Below are 25,658 nucleotides of genomic sequence, written 5' to 3'. Positions count from 1 at the left end.
GCCTCGGTCAATCGATCCGTGAAGTCTGCAAACTCATCGATGGATAGGCTAGGTGAAGCATAGCAGGTATAGAAGTGGATTCCACTCAGCTTAGCTCTCACAAAGCCGCTCTGCGCTGTATTGATACAACTCTGGAAGGGGTAATTACCGCAGGACCAAATAACAGCCTTGGAAGTGGTATCCGTCTTCTATGGCTGATCATGAAGATGTTTGTATGGCTCCGAAATCATTACGAGGTCGGGCTTCAGCTCCCGCACCGACTGTGTGAGCAGGTCGTGTGCAGCCTCACAGTGGGTGAGGTTAAGCTGAAGTATTCTCATCGTCGATTTTTGCTCAGCGCCTGGAGTGTCTCCTTGTATGATGGGCATCTACCGCTGCCAGCAATGAGAGCGCAGTTGTCCATGCGACCCTTCACGACACAGAGGACGCATTTGGTGTCTTTCTCTCATTACACGATCAGATGATCGTCCTCACCGCATTTGATGTATTTTTTGGAGCAGTCGACTGTGCTTTTGCACTTATTGGTGAGATGCCCGAAGTCCCAGCACTTGAAACACTTCAGAGGTCTTTCCACGCATCTGACCCGGCAGTTAACCCTCCCGACCTTGATATTGCGGTATTCTTCGACGATTTTCTTTGTCGTCGCCACTGGGTGTCTCACCCAAGCGGTCTGAGTACCTCCGTATGCTTTTCGTAGCCATTTGATCGCATTGAGGGCAAGAGTACGGGACCTTCTCCAGCGGCCTTCTTCAACGCATCGAGTATTTCTTCCTTCTTGTCATCTCCTCGAGGTCTTTGATCTCGAGCTCTTCCTCCGGTGTTTTACTGAGGACATCCGCTTCCTCTCCGAGGAGTTCGATCATGGCGGCCTGCAGACCGGGGACCTCCTCGGGGTGCTCCTTCGAGAGAATAATGAGCATATCTCCTGTGGCTGTCTTCCGCATCTTCTCCACGCATTGTTTGAACTCCAGGGCAGTCGCGTCCTGCTTCATTCGTTTAAGAATTTTGGAGTATAACCCTTTGTCCTTTGGGCGAATGATGAGTGCATCAGGTCTTTCCGCTCGTTTCTTCTGCTTTGAAGACTGCTATGTAAGCTGCTTCTTCTGCTTCTGCTTTTGTTTGGCTTTCTGCCACTCTGACTCTTAGGAAGCTGCGATTCTGCAGTGGGTGACGGTGGTGCTACATGCTCCTTTCGTTTCTTCGTGGCTTTAGACTCCGCTTCCGGAGAGGTACGCTTGCGCCGCCTCCCCGTGACTGTTCCCCGGTAATTTGGCGTTAGCTGTTCCAGTTGTTCCGCCTCGGTATCCTTCGCCGTCGTTTCGAAAAAAAGTCCGAGTGTGCGACGACGTAACTGGTGTCCGCACTACGACCGGAGTAAAGCAATGCTGGGGGCTTTTTTGCCTTGGCTTCGCCATCTCGGTTTGCCTTGGCATTAGCTGTTCCAGTTCTTCCGCATCGGTGTCCTTCGCCGTCGTTTCGGAAAAAAGTCCGAGTGTGGGACGACGTAACTGATGTCCGCACGACGACCGGAGTAAAGCGATGCAGGGGGCTTTTTTACCTTGGCTTAGGCATCTCGGTCTCCTTCAGTCTTCTAAAAGCAGTTGCAATAGCCGCCATCTTACTTTTAATCTCCTTATGGTCGTTTGGCTTTGGGTTAGTGAAGTTGTACAGGTTGTTGATCAGCTAGTCAAACCAATCCCATGCCTGCGTCCTCATCATCTCCGCACTTGCATCAAGTGCTGCCTGTTGGGCAGGCTGCCCGCTGATTCCTCCTCGATGTTCACATGTGTTTGTTTTATAATTTGACTCCATGCTGTTCCCACGAGTACCTAGGGTATTAGGGACATTTGCGGGTCAACATTTTACCCACAAAAGTTACCCCAACTGCAGCATGTTCAGTCTCCGTGCCTCTGTTCTATTCATGTATAGTGTTACTACATGTTTACCATTTTTGCTAGTTTGCACCGCGGACCTTCGAATTTTTCATTAGATATTTTCCATATTTTCAACAAATGTTAGTTAGGTTATGAACCCATCAATGCCCACTCAATATTGTCTATTCCCATGAGTTACGGGATGAGTATGACCATAAAAAGTGTGGTTGTACACACAAAATGAAAAAGAGTTTCAATACGAGTGGTTCTTTAAAAAAAAATTATTCAGAAAATTGTCAGAACGAACGCACTTGGCGCGGTTTTTTGAAGGACTTTCTTTGCGGGGCGTTGGCGCTTTATGTGGACACCATGGTCGAAGGAACCTTCTCCGTGTCCTTAGGTCGCGAATGCCGGTAACTACGTAGCGATCACTGCCTTAATTAATTTAATTTTTATTCATGAAAATGAAAATATTTGAAAATGGAAAAGAATAAGCTCGAGGTATCAAATAAAACTATTCGACAATTTCATTTAACACAATGACACGATTGACTATTTAAAAATTTGAACACCTAGCAAGGTGTAGTATGCTTCAACGCAATTTTTGAGTCCTAAAGTGAATGTCAAATAATACACTCCCATATAAGGATCCGCATTAAGAAAAATAAAACGCGCCAAATAGGTTGGTCTTGACAATTTTCTGAACAATTTTTTTTTAAAGAACCATTCGTATTGACACTTTTTTTCATTGACTTTTTGTGGATAATCACATTTTTTATGTTCATACCCACCCTGCAACTCATAGGAATAGACAATATTCAGTTGGCATTGATGAGTTCAAACTTAAAACTTGCAACAGTACCGTCGACTGTAGGAAGAAGCTGAAATTTTGTTTAGATATTATGAAATGTTCTGTCGTTTTTCAAGATGATAAGTTCAACTTCATGAACTCGGTGCTCTTCCTTATTTCTGCACTTTTTTCAATTTTCCAGAAACAACTGTCCATAAATAAGTACTCAGGCATTTTTCCACAATAACGCATTGGAATGGCTACTCGGCCATTTTTTCATTTTTTTTTGGTCCGAGAAACAATACAATTTTTGTTGTTGAAAAAATACAATGATTAAAACGGCGCACTTGGCCGGTTGTGAAAAAAAAATTTTTTTTTGGTTTTGGTGGATACATCCATTCACCATCGAATCAAATTGGGAATAAAAAAAACTGGGAACTTAAATATGAGCAATCACGAAAAACACCGGAAAACGTGACAGAATTTTTCAGTCAAATCCGAAAAAATAGATTTCTAAATTTCTAATTTTATAGATTTCTAATAGATTTCTTCGATTTACTCAATTACCAAAAAATATCTTATTTCTTCAGATGGTGGAGAGCAGTGTATCGGAGGGTTAACTGAGAAGAGTAAGATTTTTCAAGTGGGAGACAATGAGGATCCTATCAAACCTACTGGCGATCCTGCACAACAAACAAAACCAGGTACTTTTTACATTAATAAATTTTTCGATTAAGTTCGGGAATATTTTTTAATTTTTTTTTGTTCACTAAGTCAGTATCGAAAAATTACGTCACGAGTATTAGGGGATTGACGCTTGTTTTGCGAGACTCTTCCCCATGCACAGGAGGGGAGGGGGTTGATAGGTACTAACGACATGTTTTTTCCTCTCTTGTTTCCGGAACGGAAAGAAGACAAAAGGTGCAATGTTTTCTCATTGGTTTATTAAACAAAGCAAGTATGCAAGACATTGCCGCCATATTTTTTATGGCCACAAAGTTATGAGATACAAGCCGCATGTTATGAGGTATAGCTCATCTTTTCAAGACTCCTTAAGACCGAGTATTTCTACTATTTCAATCATTCATCTTCATTGTGACAATGGGTTCACTTGGAGTGTCATTTCTAAGGAGAGAATCAGGGATCTAGACGAGTGTTTTATGCACTCAGTTGGTGCACTTATCAGCTCATCCAGGAGAGTGTTTGGTGGCTGGGAATGCATCTCGGCATCAGTAATCTCTGAGGACCGGTGCAATCTTCCCATGGGGTTATCCATGGGGCACACTATTGAAAAATGTACTTCTCTCCTCGGGAGAAAGTGCACATGGTGAAAGGATGTCTAGTAACAAAAATTTTGAAGGCAACGAATGATTTATTTTCAATTTACCCGGATATTTTATCACTTATAATTTTCAATGTGAATCGACAATTTTGATAATTATTTTTGGATTTTATTTGAATCAAACGTTGATTTTCCCTGCGAGGCTAGTAACTTGAGGTTCCTGATGGCTGGTTCCCGTGAGCTAAACTTAGAATGGGGTGTTGCATCACCCTTGGATAGGGGTGCGAACTATTGGAATGGAAAAATCGCGACTCTCTCTCATAAAATCAAAGAAATCACTCTATACATACTCTTTACGTTTTTATTCGAAATTCTACGATGAAGTCGTGTACAGGTACATGATTATACTTTGATGTGAAATTGCCGTTAGTTACAGTTTTGTTTCATTACTTTTTTATTGAGTATAGTGAGAATTTCTGAGGAGCATTTCTCCTTATTTTTCGGATACTATGTACCAATTATGTGTTGGTTGATTGTCAAAATTGACTATTCAGGACTCAAAGCTTTTCGTCGTTTCGGCCCAAAATATTATCGAACTACGTGATTATTAAAGGGGATTCTTACTTTTAGTTAAACTTCGGAAAAACGTGGAAGTTCAGCTGAATTGCTGGCGGTCATTGAATGAATTATTCGAGATTAGAGGAATTCGCGTTTGGGTTTTGGTGCCACGTCACACGGACAACCCGACTATTGCAACCTTGTGAATTGCCGAGATCTCTTATGATTTTGGAAGACTCAACATTTGTCTCTCTAGGGAATTTGCAGTTTTGTCGAATCATCGTTTGAGTTGTTTCTTTCATCTCTGCCTCTTCATTCATTCTCAAGGATGAATGCATCCTTGAGAATGCAGCTTAGGGTGGGGCCATTAAATGTGGGCCGAATGGTCCACGCCCCATAAGTCGATTCCGAAAAATAGATGAAAAAGATGGTGCAACATTTTAGGTTCTAACGCAACTAGGAAGGGTGAAAATTTTTTCCAACTGAATAACGTGGACATTTGCGACTGTCTCAGACTTAATTTTTTAGTATCTCGGATTGCAATGATATAAGTCCCTACTCTACGGAAAATTTATGATCAACAGTACTACTGTCCACAATTGTTTTGTAAATAGAGCTCCAGACTTATTTTACAAGGTAAAAATTCGATCAATTAAAATTTAATTCAACTATTCGATAGTTGTTCCAAATTGATAGTCGTAGTTTCAAACTATGAAATACTTTTTCCAATTTATGGAGCTACTGATGATTCTCAATAATTGATAAAACGCAGCATGTGAGCAGTCATTTGAATACATGGTGCTGTTTATTTAAGAAACATTGATTTAATCTTGAAGCTCATCACATTGTTTCCTCGTAATATGTGTCTTGAGCTCTATAAGCAGTAAATTATAGAAAGTGATACTGTTGACCATAAATTTGCCGTAAAGTACGAATTTTCGTTGTTGAAATCCGACATTAAAAATCACGATTGAAAGAGTATCCAAATTACATTATATTGGGGGGCGCCATCGTCGCTTGTTGCAAATAGTTGTGTGTTTTGAACAGTGATGGGCATACTTAAGTAGTTTTCTATTTAACAGCTGATCTAAATACTAAATACCTTGGTATTTAACATTTCGCGGTATCCAAAATACTAAATACTTATATACTTAATATTTAGAAGCTATCGAAAGTACTAATTACTTGACTATTTAGTATTTTCAGTACTCTTAAATACAAAATAATCAAGTACTTACTATTTTGTTGTTTCATAAATACTTCATACTTGGTATTTAGTACTTGATGATTCTTCTTGGAATACATATATTTATGCATACTGGATCTACAATTGAAAAATAACATCTGTGAATTTTGAGGACACTTTATTCATATTCAAATTACATTATTTACCTAATTCATAATTGAACTCTCATCTGTACATAACTGGTGATCTGATCTAATGATCAGGCCCTCAAGGCATTACTACCATGGAAGCAACTTCTCTGAATTACCTCAGAACTTTTTGGCTTCATTGACATGAGTCAGTCCTCTCTTCTCAAAGTTAGAAGGAGTAAGGCGATTCTGACGAGGGAGATTAGCCATACCTACATATGAAAAAAGCCTTTCTACAGGAGCTGATGAGGGTAATGGAGTTTTTTATTTCAAGTACACCTTGCGAATCATCGGATATGAATGAAGCATCGAAAGATCGGTTCGAGGGTCTGCCATAAACTGCTGTAGCTCACTTTTGGGTTCAGCATCTCCAAATATAATATTTACGCCATTGTTAGGTATTGGCTCAAAGTCATAGAAATTATTCTTTGGTGGACGAGGAGGCTCTGCAGATTTCTTCGTATTTTTAGATATTTCTCTCAGGATCGCATTTGTCACTCGCTGCTGAGCAGTTGATGGAAGAAAAGTCAACCAGTTTCTCTTGAAATTTGGGTTTGAGACCGCACCAATAGCAGCGAGTTCTCCTTCCTCTTTGATATCAACAATATTTCGAAAGCGTGTATTCAATGCTTTGATTAACCCCTGAACCAGAGGTTTGCATAACTTCACCTGAGGATCATAAAGCATTAAATTTAGCTTATTATGTAGAGAAATGAGATTTAGGATCAAATAGCAATATGTGCAGTGCTTTTCTCCCTGTAACTCATCAATCGTTACTGCTATAGGTCCGAAGATTTGCACATATTCCTTGAGATATCTAAAAAAATTAATAATAATTTGGTCATTTGTCATCATTATATTGGAGAGACAATAATCAGCGCATTCTCACAACGGTTAATTTTATTCGAACATCACTCTATGAAACTGGATAAATTTCTGATCACGTACGTGTCACGTCAAAATGAACCAAATGACATGATCTAAAATTTCTGATTGAGCTTTCAAGACCAGATAGGTCACTTCAGCTAATATTATTTAATAGAATTTACAAGGGAGGAAATTCTAATTGTAATTTGGAATAATTCCCAAAAAAATAAACCCCACTGGATATAGGGAATTGAAAGAAAATTCGAACACAAGTTTTAATTTAAAATGACTCCGGAGAGTCTATATTTTAAAAAGAGAATAAAATAAAACACTGAAAATTTAGATTCACAAGACTCACAGTTGTTGATCTCTGCTAATCCAGTATGGTTCACAATTTTTCACTTGAACAATTTATTAATAATGCCGCACTATCTTATTGATTTCAAATTTTTTTTAATATTGACTCGACACAATCCAAATATTACACTAATTAAAAACACAAAAAATATAAGCCACGAAAGACTTAAAACCAAATTTGTCACGAAGGACTTGAAAATAAACTAGTGTTGAAAACTAGCTAAAATGAGCTACGATGGAACTGAGGAGCAAAACGACGCGCAAGTGGTTTTGTATCCTCAGCCTGAGGGGGTGTCCTCAGATGTAAGGGCGCGAAAACTCGGGGACCAATGGTCTCTGACCTTGGCCCATAGTTCTCACTCCTGACACTCCCGGTCCCAATGTTTCAGGGTTAACTCCGACCCCTCCACATGGAGATGTTGGGGTGTGGGCGGACTTTTCCACCCCCAACTACCAATGAGGTTTTGCTTCGGGAGGACCCATTTTCTCCCTCCAGAAACTGTTAACTTAACTAACAATTTTTAGTTATTAAAAATTACCTTTACTATTGATTAACAATATTTTTTTGATTATGTTGATAATAATAACTATCTAAATATTAATAAAAATGAAAATAGAAAATTATTTAATAATAATNAATAACTATCTAAATATTAGTAAAAATGAAAATAGAAAATTATTTAATAATAATAAAGTAATTAATCTATTTACGTCATTCTCTTTCCGTTTTAAACAAAAGGTAAATTATTTGAGTTTGAATTATTCGCAATTCAAACTCAATAATTTATTAATTTGAAAGAGACTTATTTCTCTGTCTTTAAATATTCAAATTCTGAAATAATTTAACTATACTAAAAATAGACTTGAGAGCCATAAGTTTAAATAATTTCCGGAATACTTGAATTTTGTATTTTAAAGAAATGAATCTAAAATGAATTGAACTGAATTCAATCAATAGGATTAATTATTATTTTACGTGAAAATCAAAATATAATCAAACTTGAATAATAATTCATTTGAATTTAATTGAAAATAGTTGTAGAGAGAAATAATTGAATTGAGTTCATTTGATAAAATTAGAGAACAGTTGATTTGAATTATCATTTGAGTTACGATCATTTCAGAAACCTCCGGTTTAAATTATCGTAACGAAAAGATTTTTAGATCAAAATGATCGTCTAAAAATTCTGAGTTTATTAAACTGAAATTTGTTAATAACAAACAATATTTTTTTTAAAACATCGAAAATTGTCAAAAGGAGATTTATTACTTCCTGTCGCCAGGAGAAACTCAAATATCCCCTTGTAAAATTTTCGGAACGAGAGTTTCGAATTTTAATTTTATGAGAGTCTGAGCCGTGAAAATGAACAGACCTTACGCTAAGAAGGGAAAATTCCCCGATTCCCAAATGCACTTGCTCACCCGACGCGTCATGGAAACGTCGGAGGACAATAGAGATAGAGAGAGATAGGCTGGGCGTGCACTTGGAGAGTATTTGGCGCGACAAGAGCATGACCCATGTCTATCATTTTACGATCGGATTTTCGAAGAAAATTTAGTTTTGAAAATGTTTCCCGACAATTTACGATTTGCAGCTGCCCCTTGGCCTTCAAAAATAAAAAGAAATTCAACGCGAGAGAGAATTTTAATTTCCAACGGTTTTCCGTTGGGAAATAATTTTTTTTTAATTTAAAAGGAATTTACTGTTAAATTGTATTTTCGACGGATATCACATACGAAAAAATTTTTAGAAAAAAAGCTGGAGTATTTGCCAAAAAATTCTCTTCAACTTCTATCAAAAGATCTATTAGTTTTTCGCCGATTCTATCAAAAAATCCTGAGCATTTTCTGTGCGTTTACATTCATAAAAATTTCCAATAGAAAACATTTCACAGAAAAGTCTATAAATTTCGATTTCTCTATAAAAATCATTTGTTTGAGATGCTTTCTACAGAAATTTCTTAACTTGAATTACCTGAGTTTTTTTGCTTGAACTTTGCAATGAGAAAAGGAAACAAATTTAGTGAAAGGACTTCGAAAATTCATACCACCGAATTTCTATGGAAATCATCTCAATAGCATGAGTTATATTGAAACATACGAATCTATGGAATGATTGCTCTAAAATATGTTCTATACAATGGGGAAAAAATAATAGAAATTTCAATACAAGAATTCTCATTGCCAGAGAGTAATGAGGAATATCAAATTAAATGAGATCTAGTGTCAGCAATTCCTCCAGTTTCACTGTAGTTTTTTGGTATTTTGTCCATTTAAAAGGCAAATACAATCCATAGCTCTCCGATTGAGAAAAAAAAATTGCAAAGCTGGAGTGAAATGATAATTTTAGCACTGAATCTGAGTATTCTTTCATCCAGATTCCCGAAATAATCTCAACAATAACTAAATGAGCAATTAAATGTCAGAAAAGGTGTATGGATCCACTCAACTGAAGGTTGAGTTCATTCACCATGTTTGAATCCTAAATATATAGGGAGTTGACTTGAAAATAAAATTTATAGAGGCAAACCAAGACTTAGAAAAATATCAATGGTAATTCTTCCATCTTCATTGACGTACAAGAAATTGTGAGAAAAATTATTTCTTCTCCAAATCAACGTGAATTCTCGAAAAAAATGGCTCGGTTACAAAGTTATTGGAAAAACCTTCTCTATTTTTTAATAACTATTTGCAGAATAGTTTGTAGGAGCAATTCGAGTATAAGATGATGTGAAAATTCACAATATCGGGGTAAATAAAGTATTTGGCGAGATCATACTGCATGTCTGCTTCACGTAGGGTGTTCTTGAATCCTAACTGGGCGATCATCCTAAAAATCTCTTCTTCCTCATTCACAATCTGTAATAGAGCATTGTGAAGCGAGTGCCATCTCACAACCATTGGACGACGGAGAACATGGGCGAGAATCTCAATTACTCGCTCTTTTTGCTTAGGTGAGCCCATCATTTTCCACAAGACGTTACATCTATTCATGGCCTCTGTGTGGACTTTCTTAACTTTCGCTAACGTGTTCAGAGTCTTTAAAAAGTCAGTGGTTGCAACCATATTCAAGGTATGGGAACAACACCTGAGGTGTCCAGCGAACAGAGGTGTCCAGGCAACAGAGCATCGATCACCTCAGGCTCACATTTCTCATATGCATCGTCAGATTCTAAAGAAGCAGAATCTGTATCACTCGATGAGTCCTCGTCTTCAACAGCTGCTGTCACTTCTTCATCTAATATTATTAATTACGATCAAAACTTGGACGATTAAAATTCAAGAAATTCTCGACGATATAATCCCCTCTTGATTTTTCAAGTCATGCATACCACTCATGCTCAGAAAATTTTCCTGCAAAGAAAAAATGTGCCAAATTTGAGAGAAAAATTTGACACATTCTTCCCAATGCACCGAAGTTATCGGAAAATAAGCAGAAACATAATAGCACTTCTAGTATTACTACTGAATAATTGAGTAATTAACTGATTTGTCAATGGCAAAATGCCGTTGATGCGCCAGTTGATGTCACTAGGAGACGAGTTCGCCAGTATTATATTGAGGTTATGTACGTTTTCAGTAGTACATGAAATTCGGTTGGTTCAGGGGCAAGTTCATAGTTTTTTCTTCGAATTCTGCATATTATTTATGTTAAAATATGGATAGATTTATTTAAATTAAATTATGAAAAAAAAGGCACTCATGTGCTAGTTCATGCCACCCTCAATACGGTTTGTGTCAGTTGCTGCCATGGTGAGGTGTCAGTTAGTGCCACTCAGAGTTATTTAATCATATTTAATTATCGTGAGAGAATGAAATAGTGATATATTTATTAAATAATGACAAAGAGATCTTTGATACATTATGTTTTATAAGAAATATAATTAGAGTTTGACACTATTCAATAATTGACATCTTGAGATAGGTAATCCTCTTGCACTCATGTGTATGGTCCACTCCACCATTCGAGCTTCAACTTCTTCACCTAGTACGCAGGATGGTCCTCTCCTATGGATTACAGGTTTCAATACTCCAGTCATTTTGTACCGCAGGGTAGTTCTTGGAATGTTATAAGTTTTAGCAGCAGTGGCGACTGGAGATTCTCTCTCCACATCTTGCATAGCCTGCTTCAAAGTCAATTCTGTGTATCTTATTATTGGGATTTTTTTCTTCATTTTCGTCCTAGTGAAAAAAGGAAATATCGTATGTAAATATATTATAAATGCATTGTACGAATTTTCATCAAATTAAAACAAAGTGGATCAACATCTTTTTCGAATTGAATGGTATAGATTCTGATTTTTTTTTTAATGAAATGATTTGCAAAGGTTATGTTGACTCATGGCGTTAAGTGACATGTGGGTCCGTTCGGAGGAGTCAGTCGTCACTTATTTTTGCGAATTAAAATATAATTTTATTGATATCTAACGATTGTATTTTCTAGAACAATCAATTTATGATAGATACCTATAATTTAATTCTTAGTTTATACTTACATGTTGGAGAAATTGAGTAAAAACCAAACTGTTGATTCTAACCCTTCCGGGGGAGCCACAACCGTTTTAGCACGTCCAGCGTGTCTGTCACATTTGGCGGTTGAATAAAAAATACTTTCCACGGTTAGAAAGTGATAATTTTTGCGTGAGAGAGGGCAGAATAAATCTCTTTAAGGGTTGACGATGCCCTTTTTGGATTAAAATAATATTTTCACTTCGATATAACCGAAAATGTGTCGAAAGTGGCAGAAAGGGGGGCAGTGGCATTAACTGGCGCATCGACGGTATGTATAAATTTCATGTGGATTCCTGTTCGGTAGAATTTTTCAAGTTTTTTTTTCTTGGATCTCAAAATTTCTGAATTGACAATATTCATGCTTACATAAAGAATTAATGATAGTTATCCTCCAGGCGTAGATATTGTGCTCTCTCCTTGAAAACCAAACTGATACAAATAATAAAAAAATGACGACATGAAATCCCTTGCATTGAGCATATCACTCCTGTTAGAAGGGTATTTGGATTCCAATAATGTAGAAATTTTCATTCAGTTCTGAAAAGGTAGAATGAGATAATGAGTCAACATACTATCGAGATCTTTTCGCTCTTCATGAACATCCCCCTGAAAATTCTGCTATGTCCTTCGTTCCAGAAAGAGTTACCCGCAATGGTCTCCAGATGAAATTTTCCCAACTATTGCTCCAGCTCGATATGCTATTACTTCAACCCAATCTGCCTGACTACTGCTTCAACCGTTAGAAATGTTATATCCAAAATATTATATTCGGAATTCAAAATTAAAATCAAGAAATAAAAGAGTGGGTAGAAGGCTTCTTTCTAACATTTCGCGAATGCTGCATCAGCACACAGTCCATTGCGCTGGAATATTTCAGCATCGAGCAACGACCGATTCCTCGGCTATTTCCCAATCACAATCATACAAAGAAGATTCGAGAATTTGCGGGTTTTTGCCACCGGACAAAAACTGCCACGAAACACACGCAGTCGTTAGCCAATTTTCGACATATTAGACCCAGCGGAATAGCTCGCGGAATCGATCGGACGATATGCAACTCCGGTAGTAATTCAATTTCAATAAATATTGATACTACACACGGTGACTTTTTGGTGTTGAAATCTAAGAGAAACGATTGTTGGTACTGATCAATAGTCAAAAATTCTTAAAATCGAGAGCAGCCGCGTTTCCTGCGCCTAAAGGGACAGTTTACAAAATTTAGTGTTTTTATACAGTGCTGACGTGCTCAAACTTGAAAACCTTTCCAAACGTACCGAACTTCGTGAGTGGAAGTTTATCTCAGTGCATAAGTACCCACAAATTTTCGTGACGAAAGAGCGAGAAACGAACTGAAGCCCGCAATAAACTTTTTCGTACGTGAAAAATAATTTAAATTTGTAAAGTTGTAAAATTTAATTGCATCAATTCCTTGGATAATTCGTTTTTTTTTAATGAGTACTATTTTTCCAAAACTAAAAATCTAAACAAGAGATTTTCTAGGGGAGACAAACCAGATTTTCTGTCTTTCATTAAAAAGAAATAAACATATTATATTTATCATTGTAACTTCATAGAACGGTCGAATTGAAATTATATAAAATTTATTACATAAATACCAAATCTCTTGGTTATTTCTAATATGCCCAGTTTCCCTTTCCTCTTGAGGATTTTCCCAAATAAGAAATAAAGGTGAAAGTCAAAAGCTATTAAACGTCATCCTTATAACTAAAATCTAGAAATAAACTAAATTCTCATTTTTAATCCATCTATTGAAAAGTTTTTGAATAAATTTAGAAGTCAATTCAATTTATTTGCTCAGATAATAGGTATAACCTTGTTAAGCAATTTCATAGTTTGACAAATAGTAAATGAGTAAATGAGTTTTCTGTGTTTTTATCTCGGTGCATAAGTAATACATGGGTAGTCAGTAATTCGTGTGCAGAGAACAAAATCAGTTAGCCAAATCCAGTGTATAAAAATAAATGTAGACGCAATATGTACATAGAAAACAGGGAAAACATAGTAAGACTAGGGAGGGGGGGGGAGCGGTCCGAAGTAGCAAGAAGTAAGAAGAGAAATTTACGGGTTTAAAACCACTAGTTAAGTGAGATACGTACGATGAGTGTCCAGAGTAGGCGACGGAAAAATAAAAAATAAAAAAAAATAAGAATAAAAATAATAATAATAATAATAATAATAATAATAATAATAATAAAATATTAGACTAGAAGGAAAACCCAAAGGAGAACAATTTCAGGGTCAGAGGGTGACCACTGGTTTAAAATAATTCGTAATAAGATTGACCTTAGGGAGCTTCGCGGGAGAAGGTAGACGGGGGAGGACTGGGTTCAGTAGGCGTGAGCGGGTCTTGAGTACAATTTTCATGTAGAGGAAAAGGTTTCGGGTGGTGAGGGGGTCTGAAGAGTCAAGAAACGAGATGAGGGCCTGAAGTTTTTCGTCTGGAGGTCTACCAGGTGGGATGAAAGAGCTCAGCAGAGAATCTCTGAACTTCTCGTACTCTGGGCAGTACAAGAGTAGATGCAAGAGTGTTTCAGAGTTCCCATTGTTGCATACCTGGCACTGTTGTGAGGGGTCGATTCTGTAGGCAGTTCTCTTGATGGTAAAAGCGAGTTTTAGAGATTTAGCCAGTCTCACTTGCGCTCTGATGCTCGTCATGGTCAGGAAAGTACGCTGATTCAGGTAACAGGCCGGTAGACCTGAGCTGGTTCTAGATAGCGATAGTTGGCAGAATGAGGAGGCCTCTGCCCTGGACCTGTCATGCTCGAGGAGATGGAACTTAAGTTCGGCGAGGACTCTCGGCGTTTCTGAGATCCAGTATAATGCGTTGGGGTTGTAGCAGTCAAAGTCAATGTTGTAGGGTTTCAGAAGTGCTTCAAGTTGTAAGATCGGGTTGCTCCGGATGGCGCGGGATTTGATAGCCACTGAGTCCGATAAGATCTGACTGCTGGAGGCCAGTTCCATAAATCTGAGGAGACAGGCTTTAGGGAGCCTGCCGTCTGCTTGTAGAAGCACTTTTGTGAACCAGTTTAGGGTTAGTTTGGTTACCAGGTAGAGCAGTTCCACAACTCCGACCTCCTGTCGCAGAACGTGTCCGGGTGTACAGGACGGAAGGAGTAGCAGTCTCTTAAAGAAGTAGAGTTGAATAGTTTCAATGTCCTCTGAGTACTGTAGAGCCCAAGATGAAGAAGCGTAGAGCAGTGTTGAGACGGCCATTGTGTTGAAAAGCTTGAGGGTTGCGTCCCAGAAGTCCGAACTGGCCTTGGCCAGGATGAACATGACTGCACCACTAGCTACTCTAACTTTACCACGCGCAGCCAGGGACGCCTGGCGTCCAAGAGCTGATGTTGAAAAGACCACACCCAGATAGGTGTAAGAGGGAACTATCTCCACTTCCTCTCCATAAATTCTTAATGGGTAGCTCGGTAGTAGGGCTAGTTTGCCGCCAGAGCGGAAAACTATCAGTTTAGTCTTTGAGACATTAATGGACAACTGGTTGTTGTTGAAGTAAATTTCTAAGTCTTTCATCAAGTGGAACATATGGATCTGGTAGGATGAAAGAAGAACCAAGTCATCGGCAAAAAGCAAAGCCATTACATCCTTGAGCGAGTCGATATATGGACCTCTGTGGCCACGGTTTCTCAGGAAGGTTTCTATGTCGCTCAAAAACAGGAGAAACAAAGTTGGGCTTAGGCTTTCCCCCTGGAGAACACCCTCCGTAATCTCGATTTCGCCAGTAAGCTCACCACTAGATCTCACTCTTAGCACAGCGTATTCGTATAAGTCATAGAAGATCTTAATTATTCTCGAGCTGACTCCAAGGTGGAAAAGTTTTTGCCATAGGAGAGTGTGGCTGACGGAGTCGAAGGCTCTCTTCAGGTCTACGAAGAGACCAAAGACCTTACGGTTCCCGAGCCTTAGTTGCAGCTGAATTGTCACCAAGGCTACGAAGATGTTGTCAAGGGTCGATCTCCCCTTTCCGAAACCAGCCTGACACTCTGGATAGATAAGCTCCTCCTCAGCCCAACCATCGAGTCTGGCACATAAGATCTTCGTGAAAAGTTTGGCTACTACGTTGACTAGAGCTATTCCCCTGTAGTTCTCAGGTTTGGATTTATCTCCTTTCTTGAAAATCATGGTCATCATGATGTCATGCCAAGATTTGGGTACAACTCCCACCGAGAGGATTTTGTTGAAGAAGTTGAGCAAGTAGAGAGTGCCCGCTGGGGGCAGAGCCTTGAAGAACTCTGCAGAAATACCGTCCGAACCCGCAGCTTTACCACGTTTAGCACCCACAAAGACAGTCTCTAACTTGGCAAGGGAAATTGTTCTGTCTAAACGTTCGTCAGATTGACCGTCAAAAATATTTAGATCAAGAGCTCTAGGCGGGTAGACTGAGGCGTAAAACATCTGCCAGATCTCCACGGATAGTCCTGGGCAGTAGGATTTGGTTTTGCAAGAATTGATCGCCTTCCAGAAGTCGGAGGGACAGTTTGTATTGGCAATTTTCTCTCGTATGACATTGAAGTAATCATCTTTTTTGTCCTTGATTAAGGTGAAATAAGACTTCTTCGCAGTATAAAGGGCTTCAGCGGGTTGGGCTTGGTACAGGTTCTTTTTGCAGGATACGAGGAGAGCAATAGTGTCTCTTTTGGCAGCTTGGCACTCTTTGTCGAACCAGGGTGCCTTGGCCTGGGTTGACTGAGGGCAGTGCGGTCTGTTGATCATCATCCCCGACTGTTGCGCTGCATTTAGCATACACAGTGTAGAACCCGCATCATTTCTTCTATGTCGGCGTCAGGGTTGTGTTCCAACAGGGAAGGGTCCGAAATAAGTCTGCGGTAGTCTTCAATCCTGTTACTTCTCCATATGAGACGAAGGGGTTTTGGGACCTTTGGCGGGCTGGTAGTGGGATTCAGGGGGGGGGGCGAAGAGGTCGAGGATGATTGGAAAGTGGTCAGAGGGTAGGACCGATTGGTCGACGAAAAAGTCGTGGATACGTTGAAGATTCATAAGGTCTGAGAAGACAAAGTCGATGGTGCTCTTCCCTCTGGGACCCAAGTAGGTGGGAAGTGCTGGTGTGTCACCAGGAGATCGCCCATTTAACAGGAGGAGGCCGTTGTCTTTCATGAGCTCACTGATGGTAGTTCCTCTGCGATTAGCGTCTACCACAGTTAATGATCTAGAAGGATAGAATACTGATCCTTCGAAGAGCTCCTCAGGATAGGAGCAGTCCAGTCCAATTCTTGCATTGAAGTCGCCACCTATAATAAGTGGGTCATTGAGTCGAGTGTCGTTGATTTCTTCGAGAATAAGCTGCAGGTCTGTGAGGATTAGCCCTAAGTCTTGACCTAGGGCAGGTTTAAAGTAAATTGGACCGATGAACACGTTGGAAGGTCTGTCCGACAGGGGCTGGCGTAGAAACCTTGCAAAGATCCAGTAATCAGATGTATTGATAATTTCAGCTTGGAGACTATTGTGATAAAAAATGGCAAGGCCGCCACTGGCGTGACCAGGATCACTAGGGTCCTCCTTTTGTCCTTCCACTGAGATAAATTTATATTCCTCAAAGCATTTAGGGGCGTGTGTGAGCGGGTTAAGGAGCCAGGTCTCGGACAGACCAAGGATCTCAGGGAGTGGAGTGGAGTTGAGCTGGTAAAAGTTTTTGTATCCGTTCAGGTTCCAGAAGGTCAATCTCAGGTTCATTAGTTTTTTTGGAGGGAAGGAGTTGGATGCGATGGAATCGAGGTTTGAGCAGGTTGAAGGGGATGACGGGGCTTTGAAAGTTCGATGGATTTTTTCTTGGGGTCATAACGATATTGGGAATCGTCTACGAAAACGGTTTGGCGAGAGAGTCTGACGTTATGGCCCGAATTTCTCTTTTCTTTTGCAAAATTCCTCAGTTGATAGTCAGCCTCTTGTTCAGACGTTGTGAGATCACTCTTAATGTAGATTCCTGGCAGGTCTGAGGTCTTCTTTAGTGAAAAGAGTTCTTTCTTGGACTCTAGTGAATCGAGTTTGACACAAATCATTCCTGCCTTGAGATTCTTTGCTTCTTGGACCTTACCACTGAAGGAGGGGAAATTTGACTGCAAGTAATTTGAGACTTCGGTAGTCAAGTTAGTGTTAGGAAGAGTGAGGCCTCTGATAACCACATTGGACTTTTTTAGCTCACGTTCTTGGGCTTCCAATTTGTTCAAAATGTGGGCATGTGGATAGCTACTCGTGGCGTTGACAGTGGCGAGCTGCAGGTTTTGTTCAAGTTTCTGGATGCGGAGTTCTGTTTCCGCATTGACAGGCTGGAGACCACTTGATTCCACCACAGTTATCCTGTTCCTCAGTTCATTATTAGAAGCCTTAAGTTCTTTTACCTCCAATTCCATGTTTGAGACTTTGCCAGAGATTTCTTGGCGCCAGGCCTTGAGTTCCTTTCTGTCATTGGCAGCCTCGTCTCTCAAGTTATCAACCTTACTCATGAGCAAAATCAAAAAGCGATTGGAGGGGGTATCCTCCAGATCGTAGTCCCTAGGGTAACACCTCTCCTTATTACGGGATATTGATGTTATTGGACAATTCATCATTAATTTTCATTATGGGGACATGCCATCATTGATAATTTGTTATAGGGACAATTCATCATTGGGACAATTTATTATGTGGACATTTCATCATTTTTCGTTTGTCGTTTTTCCTTTTTTTGCTAAATATAATTATTCTTCTTTATTTTTAGTATCTTTTTATGTTGTAGACCTCTCTATCATTGGCGTTATTCTCATTGTTGTGGCAACGTAAAATTAGTAGTAATCATGATTTTTAATATGAACAGTTATTTGCTTTTTTTTTATTTATTATTTGAAGCCACTTGATCGATCATTGAATGAGTATTTTAACAATAAGTATTATAAGTTTAATTTTTTTGTAGGCATTTGATGACTGATTTTTAATTTTTTTATTTCATTTTATAATTATTTTATATCATTCATCTGTAGCCTAGGCTTGGAATTACCTGAATGATCGTGGCTTTTATAATTAGTGTTCATGGATTTATGTTGTGGGCGACGGCTCGGAGGTATTCGATGATGTTAGAGTCATCTTTCCATTCTGCTACCACCGTTTGAAGTCGAGCATCGTAATCTACATATTTCTTGCGTTTCTTTGGAGCGATGACTCGACCTGCGTTGAATTGTTCCCAAGTAGTTTCAGTTGTTGATTGCTCAATTTGAATGGCATGTATAAATTTTCCTAATTGGTCATTACTTTTCCCTACGCGTTGGTGAAAAGCATTCTCCATACAGTTATTTGTCCTTGGCTCATTGTTAATCACTGTGTGATAACAGTTCCACATCGGAATGGGGAATTTTGCTGTTGTTTGACCATTGCGGCGTTCTACACCGATCCATGTATCTTTGAAATACTTCAGTAGATCTTTAAAATGCTCTGCGTTGTCTTGATAGTATTGACAGGCTGTTAGAGTAGTGTATGCTCGGGTAACATGTGATGGAGGGACAAATGCCAGAGCAATCAGCATTTTTACGTACAGTGCAAATTCGTCGTCATTGTTGTATTTTTTCTTTTTATGTGCATCTCTGACATGATTAATATGCACTGTGTAAAATGGAAGTAGCACCCGTGGAGATCGACATCGGGAAACACTGCTTTCCTTGCATTAATAAAGCCTTGTTCATAATCCGTGATAAATACCTCAGGGTTTAATTCGACATTGGCTTTATTAATAAGGCTTCTTAGGATTCGACGATACACGCTTTCGCGTTTCGTAGGTGTTAAGATGTAGACAAGTGGCATTGATGTAAATATCATTTCCCCTTCGTCGTCGTGTTTGGGCATGCCAACGTGGATCGTGTAAAGTTGACTGAAGACTTTGGGAATGGACGAAAAAGTGCCATTGGAAAGCCAAATTCGGCATTCGCCCAGTTTCCTCAAATTCTCCATCGTTGAGAATATTAAATATCTGATTGTATGTGTGTCGCTGTCATGCAGTAAGAAATGATCACCTTTTAGAGTCTTTTGAAATTCCTCTGGAATTACCAGTTCTTGTAATGTGGCTGGTGTCAACAGTGGGGATTATTGGCTTGGCGTTGTCGTTGGATTCGTTTCTTCAAAGCCATTGTGCTTGGCAACTCGACTGATGTGGTTGCTGACGCTGTGCTGGTGGTCTCCCCCACAATTACATTTGGTGTCTCATTAGTCTTTACTGCACGTTTGTTTATTTTGTTGATTATTTCTCTGGCGTTCACTCGTGCCGCGTTAGCTACATGGGAATGCTCTCCGTCGCACAGAACTGATTCTACGTTAGCATTTGTAAATAATTTTTGTAATTAATATCACCAGCGATTATTTTTCTTTTATTTGAAAATAATCGTTATCGTCATTATTTCCAGAGCATTTATTTATTTGCAGATTTTTATGAAGAGTGCTAACCTGTTGTTGAGTCTGATGTCGTTGTGGCAAGGCAGTGGTATTTTTTAATAGTTGTGTAGTCGATACAGCGCCACGTCACTATTTTTGTTGCATGGTGTTCTTTGAGTTTGTTGAATAAATAACCATTGTCTTTCAAGAGGTTTTTATCTCTCTGACTCAATACGAAGTGAAGCGGCATGGTGTATATGTCGTACACCTTTCCTGGCCTGTACTGGTAGCCTACTGCCGGTGGCAATGTACGCACTGATTTTCCTCGCTTTGTTATTAGTATCCATTCCCCCTCCTTCTCCATTTGTACACAATTTGGAGTCTCTTATACGCTCTCTATACTTTCCGTTCGAACTTCTATTTTTTCCCCTCTCTTATCAGTACTTATTTCCCTTTTCCCCCTCTTCCCCCTCCATTAGTCTATAATTTAGAATCTCTTTTTCGCTCCTTATTGAATTGTCCGTGTGATGAAATGTTCGCGTGATGAATTGTCCACATGATGAATTTGTCGGATGATGAGATGAGCTGCGATGAATTGTCCTGTAATAAAATGGAATGATGAATTGTCCATTGTTAAAGAGAGGTAGATTCAGTCCCTAGGGGTAGCTGCCATGGCGGAGGGTGCCCTTTCAACTAGTGTGCAGGAGGTAGATGCAAGGGATTTAAGGGATTGGGCGAGTTCAGGGTCAGGTACGCTCAGATAGGAGTTTTCAGAAAGTGGATCACCATCAGAGTTGCAGGGACTAGCTGGATTTGGAGGTGGAGATGAATCCTTCGGTTTTTTGACATTAGGCAACTCTACAGCTGGGATGGTGTCGTCACACCCTTTTCTTTTCCTGTTGTTGACGGATAGAGGGGTTAGGTGTAGTTTAATTGATGGGGTATTGTCGCAGAGCTATGGGATTCAGCCGTTGACGGTTTCCCTCTTTTTGGAAGTAAAGGCGTGCTCGTTTTTGTGGACGATAAAACAGGTGATCGCAGTAGTTTCGGCGGAGCCGTAGAGATATCGCCGGCTCTCAGCAAGGGAGACATGACCCAGTGGGATAGGAGAGGGAGACAGCCAGTCTGATGACGAATCAAACGAAGGAATAGGTGGGAAAGGACTAACCTTAAAATACAGCAGTCAGTTTAAAAAGTTAATTAGCAAAGTAAACATAAATTTTCTAGACGTGATTTCTAACTATAAAGAAGCGGAAAACCTTACATGATACGTCGACACAATCGAATACAGTGGCGGAGCAGTAAGTAGCACCTTATTTTAAAATGAACCGGACAAACAAACAGACACGCGTCTACTCTGGACCACGTTCGGACCATTCCCCCTAAATTTAGAAGTCGTTTGGAGTCCTTAAATAATTTGTTATTTAGCCGTTGTCCACCGAGGTGGATAACGTCTCCGGACGTAACAAAAATATTTGGATGTTTTTACTCATAAATCTCTAATAACACGACACCAAAATCTCTGAAGGCTTTCACGAAATTGCTTGCATTGTCTGTCACATACGCTATTATTTTGTCCACATCCAATCCAAACTCGTTGTGAATACTCTCTACTTCATTTCCAATCCTATCGGCGGTGTGTGAGGCTGGAAATCGACGGCAGGTAATTGCGGCAGACTTTTGCTCCAATGTAGTTTCATCAATCTTCAAAATTGTAAATACTTATCTACATGGAAATTCATGACGGTACAGAACGCACAAACAAGCTCAATTTGAAGAGAATTCTTTGATTTGAGAACGTTTTTCTATTTGATCAATAATCTACAATTTTTAGATACTTCAAGAAGAAAGATCTCCTTGAATTAAAAATCCAGTTCTCTGCAAAACAAGAGAGCCATGATTCCTAATTCAAGCCTCTTCAACTTGTGGTTCGAGTGAGCAATATATTCTCCATTAACAAATCTCATTCTTTCCGTGAACAGTTCCAAGCTAAAACAATGGTCACTTACCCAATGGGCAGTCATGCCTAAATATCGATAAGAGCTAGTACTCCACATATCCAAAGTGGTACAAACGTGGGTTTGGCGAGCTAAAGTCTTCTTGATCATGTCCATTTTCTCATAATGCATATCATCTATGCGTTTACCCAGTGTACGTCTCGATGGAATTCTTATCTTCTGGTTCCCTTTTAATGGTAAATCTATATAATAAATACTTGAAATTAGCTTTCGTTGCCATCTGGAGTAAGTTCTTGCACTTCTTGGAAATATAATTTTCTGATTTTCAAAATTTGCATATTAATTTCATCAAGCCAGAGGTGAGATGAAAAAATCATGCTAGTGAAACAAGAAAATTTCTGTATGTCTTTTTTTTTCATATTGAAGCAAGACGGAACAGTTATATTAATATACCGCCGGTTCCAATGCCGAGAATTCCTTTGCATTGCTTTCTCACCAGTCCAGAAACTTACCATGAATCATCTTCTTGAAATTTGGATTCTCCACCAGGGAAAGGCTCTTCTACGTGGCTCACCGACGTAGTCAAAATTACACCAGTCAAATTTTTCTCGAACTTCTTCAGAGTTCCTTGGACTCCTCTTGGGCCTGAAGGTTCTTTTTTCAACGCATTTCTCTTTTCTTCCTTATGCTTATTACTAGGGGGCTATGCCCACTGCTTGCTTCGCTTGCCAACCCCAGGAGGGCTTCGCCCCACCCCGCTCGCTTCGCTCGCTCCCCCCTCCCCGTGTGACCGAGTGGGTGTGACCGGGAGGGTTTTTCCGATAGATCTATACATACTTTACGGTAAGAGGCCACATACGTATAATTCCCCCCCATATATGGGCACCCCCCCATATATTAGCACCCCCCCGATATATGGGCACCCACCATATATATGGGAATCCACCCATATATGGGCAGCCCCCTTAGAACCCCCATGACCCTTATGACCCTTACCACCCCTATGACCCTCGTGACCCTTAGCACTCCTATGACCCCCGTGACCCTCAGCGCTCCTAAGACCCTCGTCACCCTTAGCCCTCCTATGACCCTCGGGATCCTTAGTACCTCTATGACATTTAGAGCCCCTATGACCCTCGTGACCTTTGAGACCCTCGTGACCCTTATGACCCTTAACATCCCTATGACCTGTCGCACTTCTCTGACCCTCGTGATCCTTATGTCCCTTAGCACCTCTATTACCCTCGTGACCCTTATGACTCTTAGCTCCTTTATCACCCTTAACACCCCTTTATGACCCTTAGTACCTCTATGCCCTACGTGACCCTTAAGACCCTTAGTACATCTGTGACCCTCGTGGCCCTCATAACTCTTAGCCCCTGTATGAACCTTATGACCCTTAGCACCCCTATGAACCTTATGACCCTTAGCACCCCTATGACTCTTATGACCCTTAGGGCCCCTATGACCCTTGAGACCCTTGAGACTCTCCTGACTCTTATGACCCTTAGCCTCTCTATAACCTTTATGACCCTTAACACCTCTATGACCCTCGTGGCCTTTATGACGCTTAGCCCCTCTATGATGCCCCTTATGACTCGTAACACCCCTATGAGCCTTAGCACCTCTATGACCCTCGTGACCCTTAGCACATCTATGACACTCGTGACCCTCATGACTCTTATGACCCTTATGACCCGCAATTATCACCATTCCATGTCTTAACAGAAGTCGATTTGGAATTTTATAATATAGAGATATAATCAGCCATCACTCCGTCATGTAACTATAAATGGAAAAACATCAAAGTAGAATCAAATCAAAAATACTTCGGAGAATCACAACAAATCTATCAACTCTGTGTGCACATGGAGACAAGCACATTCAAGTTGATTTATTTAGTTCGTGCTGAAGAAGAGCAACAATGGACTCAGACATTGTTTTCTGCTTTCTTTTTTTCTTCACGTTGCACTCAGATATGATTGAGTTGGACTTTTTTTCTCATATGTCTGAAATATCATCCATACCCGGATCAATAATTCTCGTTGGCTCAGCTTCAATTTGTAATAGAGTATGAATGAAGAATTACCGCAAGATGTTTGACTAGATTGGATGGAACACGAAAATCAGCTGAGAATCTCCTTTCTCCTGGATAAAATTGACATATAGCGACAATTTTTCCATTAACTTCTGTTTCTTCAAGTACTGCTCTAAAAAATCGTCCATCTAGATACGCACGTTTCTCACATTCGCGCTCACGAAATTTGTGGTTATCTCTGTTAGTATTATCAGTACTTGTCGTGTCATTGAGCGGTGTTTTGCGAGACGAGTCAACAGTTCGCGTTGCTCCCATGAGTGTCAATGTCTCCGACCTTCGATACTGATGAAGATGAAGTGGAACTAGTATTATCAGTGGCAGTGGCTTTGTTCAACTCAGAGACTGTTGGAGTTTCTAGTTCAGTTTCGATTTGTGGGCTAAATTCTGCATTTTTCTCAACAGGTGGGTCTGCATCTTTTCCATCTTTCTCCTCGTCTTCGTCATCATCTTCGATTCTTCTCCTCTTAATCATCCACTTGATCCTTTGTGGTTCTTCATCATCACCAGCACCAGATAAGCCACTTATGCCTCTGATGAGAATTTCTATTTGAGGATCATCCTTCTCCGATTCAGTATCTGACTGAGATTGTTGGCGTTTACTACCGGTTTCGGTGTCAGCCATATTTGTTAAATTTCTTCAATGATTAACCAAGTCTTCCACAACTGGAAACATGCAGAGAAGAAAGAACATCACAATAAACAACACTGTAGTTGCAGTGTAAGTAAACAAACTAAAAGCCATGAGATCAAATGGTATCCCTTACCTTAAGCATCAACAATTCGCGTGAATCCCATCACTTTCAATACTACAGCTGAATGTTGAAACTTTCGGTGGGTTTTTTCTTGTGAAATATTTTTACTCCATCAGTCACTCGATCATATTTAAAATTTCTTTGAAGAGATACGTCACTAGCCGTTAACCTCAACATTTGGTTCAAATCACGGCGTTTAATAGGTTTGGTTGCCGGCTTCCACTCCTCACGCGACTAGCGGTCAGTTTCATTACTAACAGCACTCCGGGCAATTCAACTGAGAGTCTATCGAGTCAGTGAGTGACTGAGTGTATACGTTCGACTCGCATACCGGTTTCTCAGCTACTTGGCGACTCAAGAATAAACTCCCTGTCAGTTTATCATCACTTCAAGCCTCAGGAGAAATTGATGAATAACAACCATAATGATCATTACATTCAAACAGTGAAGTGGAGGATAAATATTTTATGAAAGTAAATTCATCCTGATTCTTCCGATGATTCTTAATTTTTCTTCAGCAACTTGAAATATTTACTAACCATCTCAAATATCGCCTGAAAATTTTCTGAGCAATTCGATACAAAATTCCATTCTAGAATCTCCGATTATAGTACATATCTCATGAATAAATGGCATTTAATGATTTTGTGAGGAAACATCAATGAGAATAGACTGGTTTACTATCATTGTCCAACCAATGGTAAAAACCTTCAGTTTTTCATCCATTTTTCCATTTATAAACAATCAACTGAGTTGAATTTACTGAAGTTTTCCAATTTTATTCCTCCAAAATTTAATTAAAAATCACAAATGAAGATGTCAACAATTTCTATTATTGAATCGTTAGCGAA

The 25,658-nt window shown here is 39.6% G+C and overlaps 1 protein-coding gene across 1 annotated transcript in view; it reads left to right on the top strand.

The window, feature by feature from the left end:
- Positions 1-1,038: 1,038 nt before the first annotated feature.
- LOC107046347 overlaps positions 1,039-25,658 on the top strand; it is a 117,145-nt gene continuing 92,525 nt past the window's right edge. Inside the window, exons 1-2 of the mRNA XM_015268951.1 lie at positions 1,039-1,051; positions 3,255-3,368. Of these exons, the coding sequence (XP_015124437.1) occupies positions 1,039-1,051; positions 3,255-3,368 (127 nt within the window). The remainder of the gene's footprint in view (positions 1,052-3,254; positions 3,369-25,658) is intronic.

This window comes from Diachasma alloeum, unplaced genomic scaffold (assembly GCF_001412515.2).
Source record: "Diachasma alloeum isolate Michigan unplaced genomic scaffold, Dall2.0 Dall_scaffold_01318, whole genome shotgun sequence".
Lineage (NCBI taxonomy): Eukaryota > Metazoa > Arthropoda > Insecta > Hymenoptera > Braconidae > Diachasma > Diachasma alloeum.
The sequence above is the reverse complement of the archived record's forward strand: the minus strand, read 5'-3'. Positions and strand labels throughout refer to the sequence as shown.